The sequence below is a fragment of the Balaenoptera musculus genome, chromosome 20 (genome assembly GCF_009873245.2).
Source record: "Balaenoptera musculus isolate JJ_BM4_2016_0621 chromosome 20, mBalMus1.pri.v3, whole genome shotgun sequence".
NCBI classification, from domain to species: domain Eukaryota; kingdom Metazoa; phylum Chordata; class Mammalia; order Artiodactyla; family Balaenopteridae; genus Balaenoptera; species Balaenoptera musculus.
In genome coordinates this window covers 59,964,477-59,986,053 of record NC_045804.1, presented here as the reverse complement: position 1 = coordinate 59,986,053, position 21,577 = coordinate 59,964,477, and the positions used below count along the sequence as shown (strand labels likewise).

At 42.8% G+C, this 21,577-nt stretch overlaps 1 protein-coding gene across 3 annotated transcripts in view; it reads right to left on the bottom strand.

Moving 5' to 3' along the window:
- Positions 1-21,577, bottom strand: part of TMOD2 (tropomodulin 2) — a 53,426-nt gene that overhangs the window by 25,510 nt on the left and 6,339 nt on the right. The window contains exons 2-6 of one of the 3 annotated variants that reach the window (XM_036835744.1): positions 15,026-15,118; positions 13,991-14,185; positions 12,353-12,509; positions 7,352-7,474; positions 5,176-5,262 (exon numbers count right to left, since the gene is read on the bottom strand). In XM_036835744.1, the coding sequence (XP_036691639.1) occupies positions 5,176-5,262; positions 7,352-7,474; positions 12,353-12,509; positions 13,991-14,116 (493 nt within the window). In that variant the 5' untranslated portion in view covers positions 14,117-14,185; positions 15,026-15,118. Of the gene's footprint in view, positions 1-5,175; positions 5,263-7,351; positions 7,475-12,352; positions 12,510-13,990; positions 14,189-15,025; positions 15,119-21,577 lie in introns of all 3 variants that reach the window. The other 2 variants (XM_036835742.1, XM_036835743.1) reach the window with 2 other exon arrangements.

Genomic DNA, 21,577 nt, shown 5'->3' with positions numbered 1-21,577 from the left:
AATCTCTATCAGTCAACCAAAAAATATAATAAGTAATTAAACTCTGAAATTTAAAAATGAGATACCACCTGATTAGCCAAAAAATGTGAAAAGATAATATTCAGAGTTGGCAACAATGTGGAGGAAAAAGCATCCTCATACATTGTTGGTGGGAATGTAAACTGGTACAAATTTTCTGGAAGAGTAATTAGGCATTATCTTTTTTTTTTTTTAATTTATTTAATTTATTTTTATTTTTGGCTGCGTTGGGTCTTCATTGCAGTGCGCGGGCTTCTCATTGCAGTGGCTTCTCTTATTGCGGAGCACGGTGCGTGGGCTTCAGTAGTTGTGGCGCACGGGCTTAGTTGCTCCGCGGCATGTGGGATCTGCCCGGGCCAGGGCTCGAACCTGTGTCCCCTGCATTGGCAGGCGGATTCTTAACCACTGTGCCACCAGGGAAGCCCGGCATTATCTATTCAAATATAAAATGTGGATACTTTATGACCCAGCAATTCTATATCTAAAAGTCTAATCTACAGAAAAAGTAGCATGAATATATGAAGATATATATTCATGGATGTTCACTGACATGTTACTTGCGACAGCAAAACATGATAAACAAATGTCCATCAATGCAAAAATGTTAAACAAGTTATAGCATAATCACATAATACGATGCTATCTATTCTTTAAAAGAATGACATAAACCTACAGGTACTGATAAGAGAAGAGAATCACAACTTGAAAAAAATGTTAATGAAAAATGAAAGGGACTTCCCTGGTGGCGCAGTGATTGAGAATCCGCCTGCCAATGCAGGGGACACGGGTTCGATCCCTGGTCTGCGAAGATCCCACATGCTGCTGAGCAACTAAGCCCGTGCGCCACAACTACTGAGCCTGCACTCTAGAGCCCGTGAGCCACAACTACTGAGCCCGTGCGTCACAACTACTGAAGCCCGCGCGCCTAGAGCCCATGCTCTGCAACAAGAGAAGCCACCTCAGTGAGAAGCCCGCGCACCGCAACGAAGAGTAGCCCCCGCTTGCTGCAACTGGAGAAAGCCTGTGCACAGCAACGAAGACCCAACACAGCCAAAAATAAATAAATAAATAAATAAATTTTTTAAAAAATGAAATACTTAGGTATAAATCTAACTATATATATATATATATATACATATATAATCTGCATGAAGAAAACTACAAACCTGTACTGAAAGAAATCAAAGAAGAACTAAATGGAGAGATATTCCATGGATAGAAAGATTCAATATTGTCAAGATGTCAGTTCTTCCCAAATTGACCTATAGATTCAATGCAATCCCAATCAAAATCCCAGAAAGTTATTTTGTAGCTATCAAAAAACTGATTCTAAAGGTTATATAGAGAGGCAAAATACTCAGAATAGCCAACACAATATTGAAAGAGAAGAACAAAATTAGAGAACTGACACTATCCAACTTCAAGACTTAAAGCTATAGAAAGCAAGACAGTGTGGTATTGGTGAAAATATACAAATAGATCAATGGAACAGAATAGAGAACCCATAAATAGACCCACGTGAATATAGTCAACTGATCTTTGACAAAGGAGCAAAGGTAATACAGTGGAGAAAAAAACAGTCTTTCAACAAATGGTGCTGGAACAACTGGACATCCACATGAAAAAAAAAAAAAAGTGAATCTAGGCACAAACCTTACACCCTTCACAAAAATTAACTCAAAATGGATCACAGACCTAAATATAAAATGTAAAACTATGAGATAGATAGATAACATAGGATAAAATCTAGATGACCTTGGGTTTGGAGATGAATTTTTAGACACACCTCCAAAGGCATAATCCATGAAAGGAAGAATTGATAACCTGGATTGCATTAAAATAAAAAATTTCCACTCTGTGAAAAATACTCTCAAGAGAATGAGGAGATGAACCACAGACTGGGAGAAAATGTTTGCAAAAGAATATCTGATAGACTCACAGATATAGCGAACAGACTAGTTGTTACCAGCAGGGAGAGGGAAGAGGGGAGGGGCAATATAGGGGTAGAGGGAAAAAAAGAGTTATTATGGGATTATTTGAAATCGTGTGTATGAAACTTTTGAAATTTGTAAAGCACTATAGAATTTTTAAAAATCTTTCATTCATTAAAAAAAAAATCAGAAAAAAAGACACATCTGATAAAGGACTTATCCAATATATACAAAGAATTCTTGAAACTCAACAATTAGAAAACAACCTGATTTTTAAAATGGGCCAAAGAACTTAACAGATATCTCACCAAAGAAGATACACAAATGACAAATATGCATATGAAAAGATGTTCCACATCATATTTGTCAGGGAAATGCAAATTAAAATAATGAGATACCACTATACATCTAGTAGAATACCCAAAATCTGGAACACTGGCAAAACCAAATGCTGGTGAGGATGTGGAGCAACAGGAACTCTCATTGTTTGCTGCTGGGAATCCAAAATGGTACAGCCATTTTGGAAGACAGTTTCGTGGTTTCTTACAAAACCAAACATCTTGCCGTAAGATCCAGCAATCAGGCTCCTTGATATTTACCCAAAGGAGCAGAAAATTTATGTCTAAGACCTGAACACATATATTTATAGCAGCTTTATTCATAATTTCCAAAATTTGGAAGCAACCAAGATGTCCTTCAGTAGTTGAATTGATAAATAAACTGTGGTATATCCAGATAACAGAATACTATTCAGCATTAAAAAGAAATGATCTATCTCTACCACATGACTCAGCAATTCCACTACTGGGTATATGTCTGAAAAAAAACAAAAACACTAACTTGAAAAGATACATGCACTCCAATGTTCATAGCAGCATTATTTACAACTGCCAAGATATGGAAGCAACCTAAGTGTCCATCAACAGATGAATGGATAATATTTATGGAATGCTACTCAGTCATAATAAAGAATGAAATTTTACCATTTACAACAACATGGATGAACTTGGAGGGTATTATGTTAAGTGAAATAAGTCAGACAGAGAAAGACAAATCCTGTATGATGTCACTTATATGTGGAATCTAAAAAATAAAACAAATTAGTCAGTGTAACAAAAAGGACAGACTCACAGATACAGAGAACAAACTAGTAGTTACCAGTGGGGAGAGGGAAGGCGGGAGGGGCAAGACAGGGGTAGGGGATTAAGAAGTACAAATAAATAAACTATAGGGATATATTATACAACACAGGGAATATAGCCAATATTTTATAATAACTATAAATGGAGTATAACCTTTAAAAATTGCGAATCACTATGTTGTACACCTGTAACATGCAATATTGTACATCAACTATATCTCAATAAAAAAAATAAATGATCTATGAAGCCCTGAAAAGACACAGAGCAACCTTAAATGCAGATTATTAAGTAAAAGAAGCCAGTCTGAATAGGCTACATACTGTATGATTCCAACTATATGACATTCTGGAAAAGGCAAAATGATGGAGACAGTTAAAAGATCAGGGGTTGCCAGAGGTTAGCGGGGAAGGAGAAGTAAATAGGCAGAGCACAGAGGAACTTTAGGGCAGTGAAACTACTCTGCCTGATACTGTAATGGTGGAAATATGTCATTGTACATTTGTCCAAACCCAGAGAATGTACAACTCCAAGAGTGAGCCCTAATGTAAACTATGGACTCACTGATAACAATGCGTCAATGTAAGTTCATCAGTTGTAACAACTGTACCACTCTGTGCAGGATGTTGATAATGGGGGAGGCTGTGCATGTGGAGGGTCAGGGAGTATATGGGAAATCTCTGTGCCTTTCTCTCAATTTTGCCATGAACACAAAACTGCTCTAAAAAAATGAAGTCTTTTAAAAAGTTAATGATATGTGTGTGTATGTGTATGTATAAAAGCCCAGAAGGTTATGCACCAGACTTTTGATGTGGACCATTTTTTTAAAAAATTATTTATTTATTTATTTATGGCTGTGTTGGGTCTTCGTTTCTGTGCAAGGGCTTTCTCTAGTTGCGGCAAGCGGGGGCCACTCTTCATCGCGGTGCGCGGGCCTCTCACTCTCATGGCCTCTCATGTTGCGGAGCACAGGCTCCAGACGCGCAGGCTCAGCAATTGTGGCTCACGGGCCCAGTTGCTCCGCAGCATGTGGGATCTTCCCAGACCAGGGCTCGAACCCGTGTCCCCTGCATTGGCAGGCAGATTCTCAACCACTGCGCCACCAGGGAAGCCCACCAGACTTTTAATAACAAACATGTTGTCAGAATGTTATCCTTTGATACTGAAATTAAAAGGATGAATACTTTTCATCTGTATGCATAAGAAAACAGAAGGTAAATAAAAGGAATATTGCTCATTGTCTGGGTAAATTACCCAGTATAAACAGCGACTGATAAATATACTGCTGAGACTAGAAAGCATTGCCCAAATCACCATCAAAGAGAATAAAATATAATTAATCTAAGAAAAGCTGTGATCTTCTGTGAGTTTTCATAGCACCTGGATCACACTGTAGTGAAATTACCTCTCTACTGATCCGTCCCTCCCACGGATAGATAAGTTCCTTTGGGGAGGGACCATCTTTTTTGCCTTTGTACCTAAGCCTAGAACATTCCTGAAACAGCAGGTATTTAGTAAATGACTGATGAATGAGTGAGACAGTCCAGTGAATTGTACGTTTCTCCAAAAAATGGTGACATAGAAGATAGCGCTCTGGTATATTCTGTGCCAGCAAGTCCATGCCAGTGTGTCTTTCATGCTCTCTGGGGGAAGCGGGTATTCAAATTCTAATGACAAACACCCGTTATGAGACAAAAAGGCACTCGAATAGAGTAGGAAACTTATCTGATACTATAGTTAATTAAAACATTGTTAAGAACATAAAACTCTGCATTTTGTGCTGACTAAGCAACCTTTTTTATCAGTAATTTTCTCTTTTGACTGAACAGACCTATCAAGACTGTGTTCTGGGCAAAACACACTGATTGGTACTAGTTACGCTGCCAGACAGAGCTCCCAGTATTGGCTAGTCTATCCTGGTTTGACTGCTCAGAGCCCAGTGATCCTTGGTAAACTGGCAAAGTCCACCTTCAAAGCCTAAAAGAATTCTGGACTCCCCAGGGGGCCCAGTCAACAGGCCTCTTTCCTACCAGCAACACCCGGAGGCTCCCAAGTTTCATAAAACCACAGATTTCATGTCAGCTTACTTCTCACAGGCCCTTTGCCGCCTTTCGTGCTGGCTGTTTCTTCATCAAACTTGGGATTGTTGAGCAAATTGTGTACTCCAAGAACAGCTGAAAGCAAAGATAATCAGTGAATAAACCTTAAGTTTGAGAAAGCGTGTTAAGATGTCCACACTGTTAATTTGCCCCTCGAAGAACAATTCTTCATATCATAAAGATAAGTCTCTAGACCCTCTTGCCTTGCAAAGTGCATGACACATGTATAGTATGAAATAAGCTTATTAAAAAAAAAAAAAAAGAAACCCTCCTCCCAAGACCACTAGCAATCTTCACATGTCTTTCTACATCTATACGTGTAGAATCATGTAGGATCTGAGGGACAATGGTCTCGTCATAGCTCCACACTGAAAATCTGCATAGACGTCCTAGTTAATTAAGTAGATTCATCCCTTATGTTTTCTCATCTGTAAAATGTGAACGTAGGACTGAGTCTAAGGATAGTTTAAGATCTAACATAATACAGACTATGGCATGTAGTTTTTCCAGAGACAAAGAGCAGAAAGATCATGGGCCTTTTTCAATGTAAGCCTCCCTATCTCTCCCATCTCTCAGTACCAAAAAGAGTGGTTCTTCTCCCATCTAGAACATCCCAGGGTGGGAAATAAGAGATGTCAACAATAGAAAGTCAGATAAGCAGGCTGAGATTTTTGAGTCTCTTGTACTACATGGAACTTACACCAGGGGGCAGTACAGTATGCAGGGGACAGCACTGGGGTGACAACACTGAGCATGCTCTAACTGCAACTGCCCAGCTTTCCCTCTGCTAAGGAAATTCCAGGTGAGAAATTACAGGTGGCCGCCTGGGCAAGGATCCCAGAATAGTCTGCCAACAGGTGGCAGAGGCGCACCTGAGCTCCTCATGCACTGTAATCTATACCTTAGAAGGAGGGGGGCAGCCCGTACAGCTGAGAAAGGGCAAATGTTCAGAACCAGCGAGTCTAGGGGTTTAGAGTGGCAGTCAGGAGCAGTCAGCCAGAGCTTAAATCCAAGCTCTGTCATGTACTATCTGTATGACTTGAGAAGTTTTTAAATGCCTCTGAGGCTCAGTTTCCCCATCTGTAAAATAGGGATAATTACACTTCACCTATTACAAACGTTAAATGACTTCCTATGTGTTAGATGCAGGTGCCTCAACTCCTGCAGTGACTTCTGAGAGGGGTTCAAATATGTGAGCTTAATATTGACCACTGATACCATCACAGAAGGAATGAAAATGTAGCTGAGATGGTTAGCATGCTATTAGAGTAAGGCATAGCTGGTTCCCCTGGGAGGAAGGAGATTATTATTATTACTTACATATTCCAATATTCCAATGGAATAACAATGTGAGAATTCTTGCCAAAGCTGTGGACTGTTTCTCAAAGCACCTCTATCCTGTGAGGACCTAATGACCCTAATAATCCAAATTTTCATCCAATTAGTACACAAATATGCTGGTACATGCATGGAATCTTTTTCGAAGGAAATGTAAGAAATGGGAGGGGACTTAGGAAAGAGGGTGAGAGACTTTTCATTACATATTCTTTTGTACTATTTGGGGTTCTTTTTCTATCTGCACATATAACCAGTCCACATAATTATTATATTGTTGCTATTGTTAAGAAAACTAGAAAAAATCAGCAGATTGGGCTGAATATGGATTTACTTTACTGGGGAAATGTAACAGTAAAATGGTCCTGTTCCATGCTTAGGCTAACAAAATCAAAACTGAACAGTGACTGTCGGGAAGAACAAGAAATTTTGTGATGGAAACGGAAATTCTGTGATGATAAAATGCCAAATGTGAAGCTCTTTAGAAAGCATAAGGGCTGTGATTTTATTAAGTTCTGAATACTCCTTCATATTTATTCTCTTTGATTTCTCACAGTAACTGTCGGATTTTGTAGGACAGGTGCTATTTGGAGTACTTTACAGCTGAAATATGATTTTACATTTTACAGCTGAGATACAGCAAAATGTTTGCTCAGAGAGGTTTGTCACCTGCATCCAGCCTTATAGCTGCCTAATGGCTGAAGTCAACCTGGTATCACAGTAACAATCAATAGTTACACAGGAGCTCAAAGGCTGCTGCCAGGGGGGTCAGTGCCCATCTGGAGGTCACAGAGCCAGACAGGAAAGTTTCCCAGAGCTGAGGACTAACCTGCAAGATCGTAGAGTTCAGTGTCGGAGGCGCTGGCCAAAGCTTCTTCCAGTTCTGGGTCAAGGGTCACTTTTTCTTCTTTACGAGTTTCTATGGGCTTTTCTTTGGGGATAAAGACTCTCCCTTTAAATCAGAAGAAAAACAAAAACCATTGCGTGCTGCTGCCTTGTTGTAGGGTAAGTGAACTAACCAGAGAATGTGCAGCTCTGGCCACTAAGAGCTGAAGCATTAGACCACTGCACATCTAACTGGGATTCCTTAATTTCTGGGATGATGCCAATATCAATAATCCACTATTAGAGGAAGGAAGGTCAGAGGAGGAATCCTGCATTCTGCAACACAGAGACCTGAGGCGGCAGAGAGGGAAACAGTGGCTCCTACCTCCCTATCCTGGGCAGCACTGCCCTTAGACCTGGGCAAGAGGGGCCCTGCCATGAGCCCTTTGCTCTAGAGGGGCCCAACTCTGGTCTCTTCTGGATGCACACCCCTCCTCACTGCCTGCATCCCACCGAGGGAGGAGTCACGGGGACAAAGGGACATTCCCATCCAGAATACAGGCCACCTGCTAGACTATACCCCAGGCACCTGGGGCCCTGCAATTCCCTGCCAAAGAGCCCTGAACCTGCTTCCAGGGCCTGCATGAGTCCCTTCCCCATGTCCATCCTCCTGAAGGCAGGTCACACTGCTGGGGTGTGTACCCACGGGCCAACAGGATGCTGTCTGTGAGTGAGTATGGATGAAGCTTAGATATGTGATATGTAGGCTGGGGTGTCAGCCATGGTGCTTGAGGCGTTGGCAGTGCAGGATGGACCCGTATCCCTATGTGGAACTCTTGGAAGTCCAAGAATATTGGCCTAGGTAGGAGGACAGCACATACTTTAACAGTTTGTTAGCTTTGAAATATTTATAAAAATGGCACATGGACTTCTAATTGTATTCTTGCCTTGGATCCTGCATATGGGGGGCAGATGCGTCCAAACAGCCCCAGGGGTTCCTGAGAGACAAACTGGTGATCCCCCTCCTAGAGTTTTCCTCCTACCAACTGAGATTGTAGGCAACGAGCATGCTATATCTAGGGTACCTGACTAGTGTAGTGACCTGGGGACACAGTCACCTTTCTAGAGCACATCAAAGTCAGCCTGACTTAAAAGGAAACATCAGGGTTGTCATATTTAGAGATGTGGAGTTCTGAGCAGCAACACACTGTGCTACCCAAATATGCACTCTCTGCCACCACCTCCCACTTCATCCTGTCAGGCTGATTCCATTTATTTTGCCCCCTACTCACTTCTGAATACGCTGAAATCTATAGCACCACCACCACCCCCACCCCCAGCCCAAACCTCTGGACTGATGATCACAGTTCTGGGAGGATGGCACATGACCTTCTCCTAACTTCCAGCCAGGCCAACAAAGCCACATCCCACGTGTGCGGTGGCTCCTCAAGGTAAACGCAGACCACTACAGAGCCACCATAGGAGACCCCAGACCTACTCACACTCTTTTCCAATTCCTCCCAGCTTTGACTCTTGGTTTCCCTCTGTTGGAGCTGCTCTTACCTCTTGGCATGATCTTTGAAATCGGCCTCTCCCATTTTGATCGTTGGAGGTCCCTAAAGACTCACCCCTCTATTGCTTTTCCTCTTTGTCACCTTAGAACAGACAGCTGGCTCCAGCTTCAGACAATCAGAACCCAAGCTCTTGCCAGGTCTCCTGGGCTAGCCTGGCCATCCCCACTCTCATGGGAAAGGAAAGGGTCATAACCCAAGTCAAGTACTCCCGCATGAAAACTCTCCAGGAGACTCCCCTGGTTACAGGGCTACATACTTCCTGCTGGTTTACCAGATCTTCAAATGGTTGGATACATAAACAGGGGCCAGGCAGAACTGGGCACCCCAAAGAGGCACCACTGCTGTGGTCAGTCTGGGGTATCCTGACCACAAGGTCTCTCTCACTGACCATCATATAAGCTGCCACATTTCCCAGAAAGAAGGGAAACAGACTGGGAAACAAAATAGGAAAATAGCCAGAGAATAGAAAAGGAAAAAAAAATCAAATCAATCCATCAATCAGTAACATCTCAGACAGTGAGGCTCCTCCCAGACTTTTGCGTAGCGTCTGCAGCCCGAAGCATTTTCTTTCTGGTGCCAAGATCTTGGATCCAGAGTCAAAACAGGGTTTCTGAGTTCCTAACTCCTGGTACCATTTAGGATTACTCTGAACACTAGGTGCACAGGTGGCCCAGCTATCAGTATTCAGGATAACTGCTACTGCATATCCATTCCTGGGGTCCAACCGAACGACAAGCTCTAAATGAATAATGTAGCCCAGCAACCTGAAGGCCCAGGGCACCTGGCATTCAGAACTGAGGCTGGGCAGTCCCTCTCCCGAAGCCCTCACCACAGCCTGCCACTGCTCCTGCATCACCGCTGTTCTTCCAGGGGCCCTGCACACGCCTCACTCTGATCCTTCCGCTCTTTCTGGAAAACTTGCTCTCTGCTCATTTAGCTCAATCGTGTTGCTTCTCAGCCTTCTCCTAAGCTCCCTGGTGCAGCTGTGCACCCCTTCTGTACCCCCACTTATTACTCTGACTGCTCCTGTACTCCTAACGCCCTAAGAACCATCTGTAGATTAATCTGGATCAGGAGGTAATACCTAATCCAGATTAATTAATCCAGGTAATTAATTAATTACCATAGCTGTTCCTCAGACCACTGCTCTGAGAACAGAAGACAGCAGCTTCCCTCTTATTATTCTTTCACTACCCTAATACTGGATGTTAACTGGGATTTTATTGAAGATCTGACATTATAATTTATTTTTTCCTTCACAATTAAATTAGTCTAACTATAACCGTGCTACCATAGAAACAGCTCCATATTCCTACAGCAATCCTCGGTTATTTGCCCAGTTTGTCAGTGCCCAACTTTACCTTCTTAATAAAATGACATTATGAGTGGTGCACAAGCCATTGGATGTGCATGATTCAGCGGAGCCAGGAGGCTGCATAGAGAAGGCAGCAGCCAAGCGGCCGGTGCTCCTGCTCCCTGTGGCCATGGCACAAAAGCTCAGAGATGGCATTTATTCCAATCTACGTTTATCCAGTGCCTCCCCTGTGTCAGTTTCTGTGCCATGATGCAAGAGAGACACAGCCCCACTGTTAATCTCAGTCTCCTATGGAAAACACACAAATCCTAAAGTAAGTAAACAAAAGGATGAACTCTGTCACAGTGCTAAGAAAGCAATACATGGGGTCTGTTTTAGACAGAGAGGTCAGGGAAAGCTGGAGGCCCTGACATTTAAGCCAGAGCTTTTAGGAGGTGAAGAACAGGGATGTCGGTCAGAGGGAAGAAGACCCTGAGATGGGAGAAGAACTTGACAAGTTTGGGGAACGAAGTGAGGACAGTGGGGCCCAGGCTTAGTGAGGGTAGGAGAGATGCAGTCAGAGAGGTGGGCAAGGTGAGCTCTGCCAGGACTCTGAGGACCACGGCAATGATTTGGGACTTTAAGCAGGGAACTGACATGATCTGATTTGTGTTTTAAAAAGACCGTAGTTACTATGAAGTTATCAGGGATTCCAGTCGTATCTTTGGGCCCAAGTCACTGCTTATAGCTGAGGAACCTGGACAGGTGATTGGTATCTACTTTTCCTCCAAAGAGGAGCTCAGGGTCAGGAGCTAGGGAGGAGGATTTTCCTTGTCTTAGTTCAGAGCTCACCCCCTGTGTGGAGAAACATCCCCTTACTCCTCAGGCCTTTCCGGATCTATCAGAGTGTTTCTCGCTGGACCACATGCTCCTTGAGGGCAGGGCAGGGTCTCATTCCCTGTGGTCCCAGCACATGGCACAGGGCTCTGCACCCAGGAGGTGGTTGGTACATGCTGGATGAACGGATGATTGACTGTACTGGCCTGTAATGGTAGCAACGGAATAGAGGCAACGCCTCGACCTCGAGTAGACTCCTGCAGCTAGGAAAGCCCCGGGCTAAGAGGAACACGCCAATGCCGTGAGACCCTCTTTTAAGCCCGACGCTACTTTACACTTCCAAAACTGCTTCTTGGGGCTTAAGATTATTTTTACAAAACTAATGCAAGTACCATTACACTCTAAGTATTCAGTTAATTAGCCTACATATTCCTTTTTCTTTCCCCCTTACTCAAGCAGATTATTTTTACAAATTATGGTTACCTACATGTGTTTCAGAAGCAAGATTCATACCTTTTTAATTACAGTTTTCTTTCTTTTGAACTGGTAGCTTTTTTGTTGTTGTTGCTATTCAGATCTTTAATTTCTCTGCACAACAGTCTGTGTTTTTTTAAAATTTTACTGAAGTATAGTTGATTTACAATATTATATTAGTTTCAGGTGTACAACACAGTGATTCAATAGTTTTGTAGATTAATTCCATTTAAAGTTATTAAAAAGAATGTTTCTGTTTCCCTGTGCTGTACAATAGATCTTGTTGCTTACTTATTTTGTATATAGTAGTTTGTGTTTCTTAATCCCATACCTCTGTCTCACCCTTCCCCTCCTCCCTCTCCCCTCTGGTAACCACTAGTTTGTTCTCTATACCTGCAGCCTTCATATTCTGCCATGGTTCTATTTTTTTTTTTTTTAATTAATAAACTTTATTTTTTGGAGCAGCTTTAGGTTAGCAGAGGAAAGTACAGAGAGTTCCTGTGTCCCCCCTCCCCCTTCCCTACACTCACACCCTCCTCTCTAATGACAGCCCGCAGCACAGTGTACATTTGTTACAACTGATGAACCCACACTGACATCATTATCACCCCAAATCTACAGTTTACATTAGGGTTCACTCTTGGTGGTGTACAGTCTGTGGGTCTGGACAAGTATACACAGACATGTATCCACCAGCCACGGTTCTTTTTAATACTGAATCCAGTTCGTGGTCTTATTTCCCCCTTTCAGGCCAGTTCTGTTACTTGACCTTCCATGACAATACCTTAGGAGTGCCTGCATTCCCAGCTGCTGCCTGTGGTCTTACCTTTCTTTTCTCCAGTGAAGGGCACAAAGTCTTCCCTGTCTTCCTGTTCTAAAGCCTCCTTCTCCAGGTACATGAGGAGGTGCTCGCGGTCAAACGGGCCGGTGGCTGCTTTCTGTGTCTGGTCTTTCTGTCGAAATCCAGCTGGCAGCAGTGAGCTCTGACAAGACAGAGGCGTGAGCAGGGAGCAGGGTGTGTGCCTGACTGATACCTGTTACCTCCCCTACCCCTGCTGTGTATGGGGAGATGGGGGATGTGGGTGTGAGCTGTGGGCTAGGGCTCTGGCATATCTCTGAGGCCCCACCTGCTCTAACATTCTGTGCTGAGACGGGGGCTCCCGGTGAGCACACGTGGCTGGAGCAGCCTGTCTCCTGCAGCTGCCTTCTAAGAACGTGGTAGCAAAAGGCCAGCCGCCCTTCACGACCTTTTTCTTCGTAGATCCCTCTTAGGTTTGGCCAGGTCTGCGCCCAAAGTGCTCCCAGGCAGGCGTGTGGATGAGCCAATGCGACCACACTCTGTTATTTCTAACCTCTCCTGGGAAACATCCAAGCTGGTAAGTGAGTATTATGGTAGGTGTTGATACCTGCTTGATGAAATATAGAGGTATCTTTCTTAAGTTTAAAAAATTAAAAAAAGGATACTAGTATTTTTTTAAAGTAAAAACAATATCCAAATTATCTGGCATAATGGAATATCATATAAATATTGTAGTGACATTTTTATTTATAGGAAAATCACTATTTTAGATGCCTCCTATTCTATGTTTGAGATAATATTAGCAGGGCTGAAGAAAGTGCTTGCTAAACAATCACTGTAACAAGCTAATTACCTTTTCAAGAGCTCATAAAAACATGAGAAGCTCCATTTAAATTTACCTGATATTATGGTTACATTTATTTATTTATTTTTATTTTATTTTATTTTTTAATTTTTTAATACTTAAAAAAAATTTGTTTTTGGCGATACCATGTAGTATGTGGGATCTTAGCTCCCCGACCAGGGATCGAACCCGCACCCCCTGCACTGGGAGCGTGGAGTCTTAACCACCGGACCGTCAGGGAACTCCCTGGTTACATTTACTCTAATCTATCCATTGTTGTGGGATCATCAAAGATTTCAAGTTGTTTATACATGTTAAAGAAACAAGATATAAAAAAGATCTGCTTTTGTGGTTAAAGATCTGGTTTAAATACCATCTCTGACATTTACCAGTATAGGATCTTATGTAAATTACTTCTCCTGGTGTGTCTCCTCATTTATGAAATGGGGATAATACAACTTATCTCAAGTGCTGCTGGGCCCACCAGAGTGTATGAATCATAGAAGAAACTCAGTCATATTTGTTTCCTCTCCCTCCTCCCTTTCTTTTTCCCTAAGTCAGTCTAGTCCTTTTTCAGCCAATGGAAAATATTTTCCCCCATTTACATTAAACTGGTTTTTGAGAAATACAATTGCTGTATCATAGGTGTGGCTACTGAGGTTCTCCATGGGTTTATAAAAGTAACGACCCACAGCCAATCAGGGAAGAACACATAATTTGCATTTAGAGATCGGGAATTCCTACACTATTGTTTAAGGACCACACCACACCGTTTATCCCATCCTATCACTAACCACCTGCTTCAGTTCCAGGTCACTAACCTCGGGATCTAGGTCATCAAGAACATTTTCCAACTGTTTCAGTTCGTCTTCTGAGAGTTTGCCAAGAAGCTCATCTTCATCAATGTTCTTGTATTTCTCCAGGTCTTTTTGAAAGGGGAGTGCCATGGTTTCCTATACGCCTTTCTCATGGGCCATGCACATTTAACCGCACCAGCTTCCTGAGACTTCAGAATACTGCTGAGAAGAAAGAAACACTGTTATCTCCTTTGGGTAAACAGGACTTATTAGCAGGAGACAGGGCTATGCTATGTGCCAATGGGGTCTCTCCCCTGACGAATAACTCAACAAAGTAAGTAATACCACCTTCATTCGCAGAGCAGCCTGACTGCTTATAAAGTATTTTCATATATGTTATCTCACTTATTTAGATCTTTACAATGACCTGGAAAGGAAGCCTGGACAGATATCGATATCCCATTTTACAGATGAAGATTCTCAGGTCGAAGGGGCTGAGGGCATCGCTGGAGGGGCTGGAGCTGGGATGTGCCAGGTCCTTGAGTCCCTGTGGAGTGAGTGCCTTTCCCACCAGATGACTCTGCCTCCTGCTTTCCACAGAGAACAATGAAGAACAATGCACTAATTGTAAGGCAGTGTAAGGAGCAGACTTGTGTCTTTTCAGAGGGAGAGTGATGTGAAGAATACAAAATGGGGTTCATTCAGGAAAGAGAGTTTGGACGTCCATGTGAGAAAGCCTCGTCCAGAAAGTCCCCTGCAATTAAGCTAAGTAAGAGTCTAAAATCCTGGTACTCTCTCCACTTTTCTCCCCTCTTTTCTTCTTTCTTCATCTCCCATTCTCTTTCTAGTCCCACTTCCTTTTTGTTTCTTAAGCCATCCTCCCTAATTCTTTACACCCCTAGTCCATTCTTTTTTTCAACCTCCTCTTTTTATATCACCTCCCTCCTAAACTTCCACTCAAAACAAAATTTTTCCTCAATCCCTTCTTTCTGGCAGAGGATTTTACAGATCTTCCCTCAAAAGATAATACTGCACTCAGGAAATAGCAATGTACTTAACTGATTGTGTTTCTCCTTTGGCCGTATTAATATCAAGCACATCTTTCAAGGCAATGAATACTTGCTGTCAATCTACTATTTGCCAGGTATGGTTCTAAAAAACAGGAATACACAGATAAAACAAGATATGACCCTTTCCCCAAGGAGAACACAACTCAGTGAGACATACATATATAGGGATAATACCACTGGATACGTGTGTGGACTAAGAATGCCGCCTGCCAGATCAGCAAAGGATGCAACCCTCAAACACTACAGCCACCCCCAATGGTGCACCCTCAGGGCACTCAGGATGGCAAAGAACAGAATACTGGCCCTAGATAGTTAAGGTTTATATCAGAGGAATGACTTCAGTGAGCCCAGACTTTTGCATCTTCCCCTAGTCGACTTAAAAAAAAATACATGCACAACGTGAGAGTTGCGAGTTAAATTTTATTTGGGGCAAAATGAGGACTGCAGCCCGGGAGAGAGCGTTTCAGATAACTCCGAGAAACTGCTCCAAGGAGGCGGGGGGAGGAGCTAGGATATGTAGGAGTTTTGCAACAAAGAGCAGGTAGTTGGGAACGTCAAAAGATTATTGTTAAATAAAGAAAACCAGACATCTCAAGTTAAGGAATTTAGTGCTTTTCTATGTATGGGAAGATGAAAGAGTCTGGGCTCACTGAAGTCATTCCTTTGATATGTATCTTATCTATCTGGGGCCTGTGTTTTCACATCCTGAGTTTCCTCAGGGCTCACGGCAGGGACTGGCTGCAGTCTGCTGGCTGCTAGATGGCACGTATTCTTTTTTTTTTTGTATGTTGTTTTTCTTTAACATCTTTATTGGAGTATAATTGCTTTACAATGGTGTGTCAGTTTCTGCTTTATAACAAAGTGAATCAGTTATACATATACATATGTTCCCACATCTCTTCCCTCTTGTGTCTCCCTCCCTCCCACCCTCCCTATCCCACCCCTCTAGGTGGTCACAAAGCACCGAGCTGATCTCCCTATGCTATGCGGCTGCTTCCCACTAGCTATCTATTTTACGTTTGGTAGTGTATATATGTCCATGCCACTCTCTCACTTTGTCACAGCTTACCCTTCCCCCTCCCCATATCCTCAAGTCCATTCTCTAGTAGGTCTGTGTCTTTATTCCCGTCTTTCGCCTAGGTTCTTCATGACCTTTTTTTTTTTTTCCTTAGATTCCATATATATGTGTTAGCATACCGCATATGTTTTTCTCTTTCTGACTTACTTCACTCTGTATGACAGACTCTATGGTTTCCTCAGGGCTCACCAGCTCACGTTGGAGGGCTGCAATCATTGGTGACTGTGACATCCTTTGTTTATTGATATGGCAGGAAATATTCTATTTATAAATATTCCATTTATCACCCTACACAGAAAAGTGCTGAATTCATTAACTTGAGATGTTTGGTTTTAACTAATAGTAATCTTTTGATGTTCAGACTCCCTGGGTTTTGTAGCAAAAACCCCTATACATCCTGGCTCCTGTCGTACACAGCTTTCTGAGAAACTGCCTCCTGGGCTTGAGTCCTCAGAAAGTCCACTGAAGAAAACATAATTCTCAACTTTTAGGTTGTGCTTTTTTTTTTTTCAGTTGACAAGTGTTATAACAGAAGTCATGTACACAGTAGGTTTAAAACACATGAGGAAATAATCCTTGGATGCGGATGGGGGTTTTGAGTTGACACTGAAAGAAGTTGTGTTTGAGCCTTGAAGGAAGAGGTCCTAAGGTGGATGTGGGCAGGGAAGCCTCCTTCCAGGAAAATGGAATAGCATAAACAAAGGCACAAAGATAAGAAAGTACATGATGCTTGGTGAATGGTTGGTGTGGCTAGAGGGGAGGAGGGGGAAGAGGAGAGGAAACAACTAAAGGTGAGGACGGGACAACTGTGAAGGGCCTTTCCTATACGTCTTGCCAAAGAACCTGGGCTTTATTCTATTGGAGATGGGGAGTCACCACAAATGTTTAAAGTAGAGGAATTGATCTGAGAAGACCTGTTTTCAATAAGGTAATTCAAACGGTAAGAATGAAAAACAGGTTGTCATGGAAAGAGATTGGTTGTAGGCGGGGCCACTTAAGGGCTATTGGAATGTTGTTCCTCTGTCCTTACTTCAACTGCTCACCACGTTCCAGTTTGTGGTTTTTTATTTTGGTGTCTTTTCCATATACAATGTAACTCTCTTTCCCTTCCATCAGTCCACCTTCTTTTAAGCTTTAATTGTAATATTCCAGTAAAAAAATAAAGCCAAACCAAAACAGACAAAAAAATCCTCTCCCACTAAAGTCAAAGAAACCAACTGGGTCATATACACTTTGTTCTGGTCCCAACTACCACTAATTTATTGCGTGAGTCTAAGAAGGCCGCCTGCCATATCAGCAAAGGATGCCCTCAGCCACTTACAGCCATGCCCAACAGTGCACCCTGAGGGGACTCAGGATGAGAAAGAACAGGATACTGGCCCTAGATAGTTAAGGTGCATATCTGCCAGGCTCTTAGCCATCAACTGAACTGACTGAATTACCCTATCCAACAGATTCTAAGATGCACAGTTTCCCACACTTAACGCTCAGAAATTGTGTGTGCTGCAACTGATGGTCCTACAATTATTGCCGACCCAGCAGCGGTCACAGATGTCATACTTGTCATTGCCTATGTATGCATAAAGAACAAAAGCACCAGCTTCAAAAGTAGCAAAAGGGGTGTCAGGAGTTTGGAAAATATCTCAGGGACTTTTTAAAATAGTGGAATACTCTTTTAAAACCTAACATAATTTACAGAGTAGGTTTAAGAGCCAACATCAAAGGCTTTTTGTTCTTTTACAGATTTTTTTTTTTTTAATTACCACTCTTGATGGCACAGAGGAGATATTGTGTGGAAAAGACCAGACACTGATGAATATGAGCGATTCAAAAAGTTGGAGTCTGAACATGAAGAAGCTTTAAGAATATTAACCAGGGGCTTCCCTGGTGGTACAGTGGTTAAGAATACGCCTGTCAATGCAGGGAACAGGGGTTGGAGCCCTGGTCCGGGAAGATCCCACATGCTGTGGAGCAACTAAACCCGTGCGCCACAACTACTGAATTCCGCGCGCCTAGAGCCCGTGCTCCGCAACAAGAGAAGCCACCGCGATGAGAAGCCCATGCACCGCAACGAAGAGTAGCCCCTGCTGGCCACAAGTAGAGAAAGCCCATGCAAAACAAAGAAGACCCAACGTAGCCAAAAATTAATTAATTAATTAATTTTTTTAAAAAAAGAATATTAACCCATTCATTTCCATTTTCCCTTTTTCTGTATGCACAGAGGTGATATATTATTTTTTAAAATGTATGTGTATTCATAGCAGCTTTATTTGTAATAGCCCAAACCGTAAATAACCTGAATGATCATTAGTAGGTGAGTGGATAAACAAATTGTGGTATATCCACATAATGGAATCTACTCAGAAATAAAAAGTAATGAACTATTGATACACACAGTAACTTGGATGAACCTCAAAACAATTGTACTGAATGAAAGAAGCCAGATCAAAAAGAATGTATATGGCATGATTCCATTTGTCTAAAATTCTAGAAAATGTAAACTGCTCTATATGACAGCAAGCAAAACAGTAGTTGCTTAGGGATGGGAGAGAGGTAGGGAGGGGAAGAGGCTTACGAAGGGGCATGAGGAAATTTTGGGGGTTTGATTGTGGTGATGGCTTCACAGGTGCATGCATATGTCAAAATTCATCAAATTGCATCGGTTTAAATATGTGCAATTTGTTGAATGTCAGTTCAAAAAGTCTATGTGTAAGTCTAAAACAGCTCTTCAATAAAGTAAACAATTTTTTTTTTAATTTATTTATTTTTGACTGTGTTGGGTCTTCGTTTCTGTGAGGGCTTTCTCTAGTTGCGGCAAGCGGGGGCCACTCTTCATCGCGGTGCGTGGGCCTCTCACTATCGCAGCCTCTCTCGTTGCGGAGCACAGGCTCCAGACGCGCAGGCTCAGTAATTGTGGCTCACGGGCCCAGTTGCTCCGCGGCATGTGGGATCTTCCCAGACCAGGGCTCGAACCCGTGTCCCCTGCATTGGCAGGCAGATTCCCAACTACTGCGCCACCAGGGAAGCCCAACAAATTACATTTTTAAGAAGGGTCACTTTTTTTTTTTTCTTTTTGGCCACACCGTGTGGTTTGCAGGATCTTAGTTCCCCGACCAGGGATTGAACCTGGGCCCTGGCAGTGAAAGTGCCAAGTCCTAACCACTGGACCGCCAAGGAATTCCCAAGAAGGGTCACATTTTAATCGGCAGCATTTTTCTTCTCGGTGGTATGTAAAATACTGGTGCATTTTACAACTGATGGTATCTTAAGAGTTGATAAAATTCTATTTGCAGTTCTATTCCAGGATTCTACAACTATACCCCAACTTCTTATCTTCCCCTGAAACAGACTTGTTCTCCTGGTTTTCTGGATCATACTATTAATCTACCAGTCAGTCACTGCCAAAACTCAGACCACGTGAGTTTCTTTTCCTTCTTTCCCTGTCTCGTTGGTTACCACCTCCTGTGGATTCTTACTGTACAATACTTTTCACACCATCCCTTCCTGTCACTCTTGCTTTAGATCTTTGTTCTTTCAGACCTGGAGTACTCTCATTGCATCTTGAAAGGATTCTATTCTTCCCTCTAAGCCACCCAGAGCACCATGGTTAGATCATCTTTCTTCACACTGCTAACAAGCCACTTCCCTGATTAAGGACTTACAATGGCTCCCTCTTGTCTACACAATGAAATTCAGACAGTCTAGCATCACAAACTCCTATTATTTGGCTTTGATCTGCACTTTCTGTTTTCTGTCTTCATTACTTTCCTAGGGAGCCCTCTAATCCAGCCAAAATTGTTTATTCGCTCTCTGTGGTTGGCAGAATAATGGCCCCCTAAAGATGTCCATATGCTAATCCCCAGAACCTGGGAATATGTTACTTCACATGGCAAAAGGGACTGGGTGTGATTAAATCAAGGATCTTAAACTAGGGAGACTATCCTGGATTATCTGGGTGGGTGCAATGTAATCACAGGGCTCTTAAAAGATGGAAGAGAAAGGCAGAAGAGTCAGAGAATGAGATGTGATGACCAAAGCAGAGGGACAGAGTGATGCAATTGCTGGCTTTGAAGATGGAGGAAGCGGCCGAGAGACAAGAAATGTGTGCATCCTTTAGAAGCTGGAAAAGGCCTGGAAATGAATTCTCCCCAGAGCCTTCAGAAGGGAATGCAGCCCTGCTGATGCCCTGATTTTAGCCCAAAGAAACCTGCTTTGGACTTCCAACCTCCAAAACTGTGCAATAATAAATTTGTGTTGTTTTAGGCCCCTGCATTTGTGACAGCAGCAACAGGAAACTAACACACTCTCTTATTCATAGACTTCCGGTTTCCAAGATAATTGTTCTGGATATCTCGTTTGCCCTCCCAATTCACTTCCCACCCTGCTCTGCACCCTAGGAAGATGCTGTATTTACAGGGCATCAAGGCTCCCTTGCTCTCTGGCTTCTGTTTGGCCAACAGGAGGCACTAGCAGGAAAACGGAGGGCAGGCAGAGAGGGAGGTTGGTCCAGAAGGCCACCAGGAAGCCCCCTCTACACAGCTGCCCCTACACCCTTGCTGACTTCAGGCCTGGGGGTGGTGAAGGGTTCCTATGTGGCTAGTGCCAGATTTCTGCCTTGTTGGATTCCTCAAACCCTCCTGACAACTTTGTAAATAGCCTCTTTATTAAAATTCCCTCAAATTATTCAGTTTGAGTGTGTCCTCTGTTTCTTGTTGGGACCTTGGCTGATATAGTAATATTACTTGGAATGCCCTTCTCTATTCTCATGGTCAATCCATGTGCTCTGCTTTTGAGACCTGGCTCAGATCCCAGCTCTGCAGGACCACAGAACGTCAGGGCTGAGTGAGGCCTTAACGATCATACAGTCCAGCAACACAGATGGTTTTTCTCCTGCTTCTCTGATCACTCCTTGGTCTCTTTTGGCAATTCTTCTTCCTCTACCTTAAATACTGGCATGTTACAAGATCCTGTCTTAGCATTTCTTTTCTTACACTGTACACTTTCCCTGGGGAAACTCATCCCCTCCGAAGTTTTAATTATAATCCATTACCTGAAGACCCCCAAATCCATATCTTTGATCTAGACTTTGTTCCTTGAGGGTTACGTCCATATATTTCCATTGCCGAACCAACATCTCTACTTCGCTGAATCAGGCTCAAATGTCAGAAGTATTCACATCATCTTTCCTTCCAAATAGCTTCTCCACTGGAATTTCCAATTTTAGGAATTTGGCCAAGAAACCAGGGAGCCATCCTTGACATCTTCTCTTCCTTGTCTCCTCCCCGCCCACCAATAACCAAATCTGGTCCATACCTAAACATGTTGAGAATCCGCCTACGTCACTTGCCTGCACTGCCACATCCAGCCTTAGTCCATCTGCATCCATTCTCCATACAAATGGCCAAAGTGATCTTTTTAACCAACTCTGCCCTAGTTACTTAAAATCCTCCAGTGGCTTCCCTT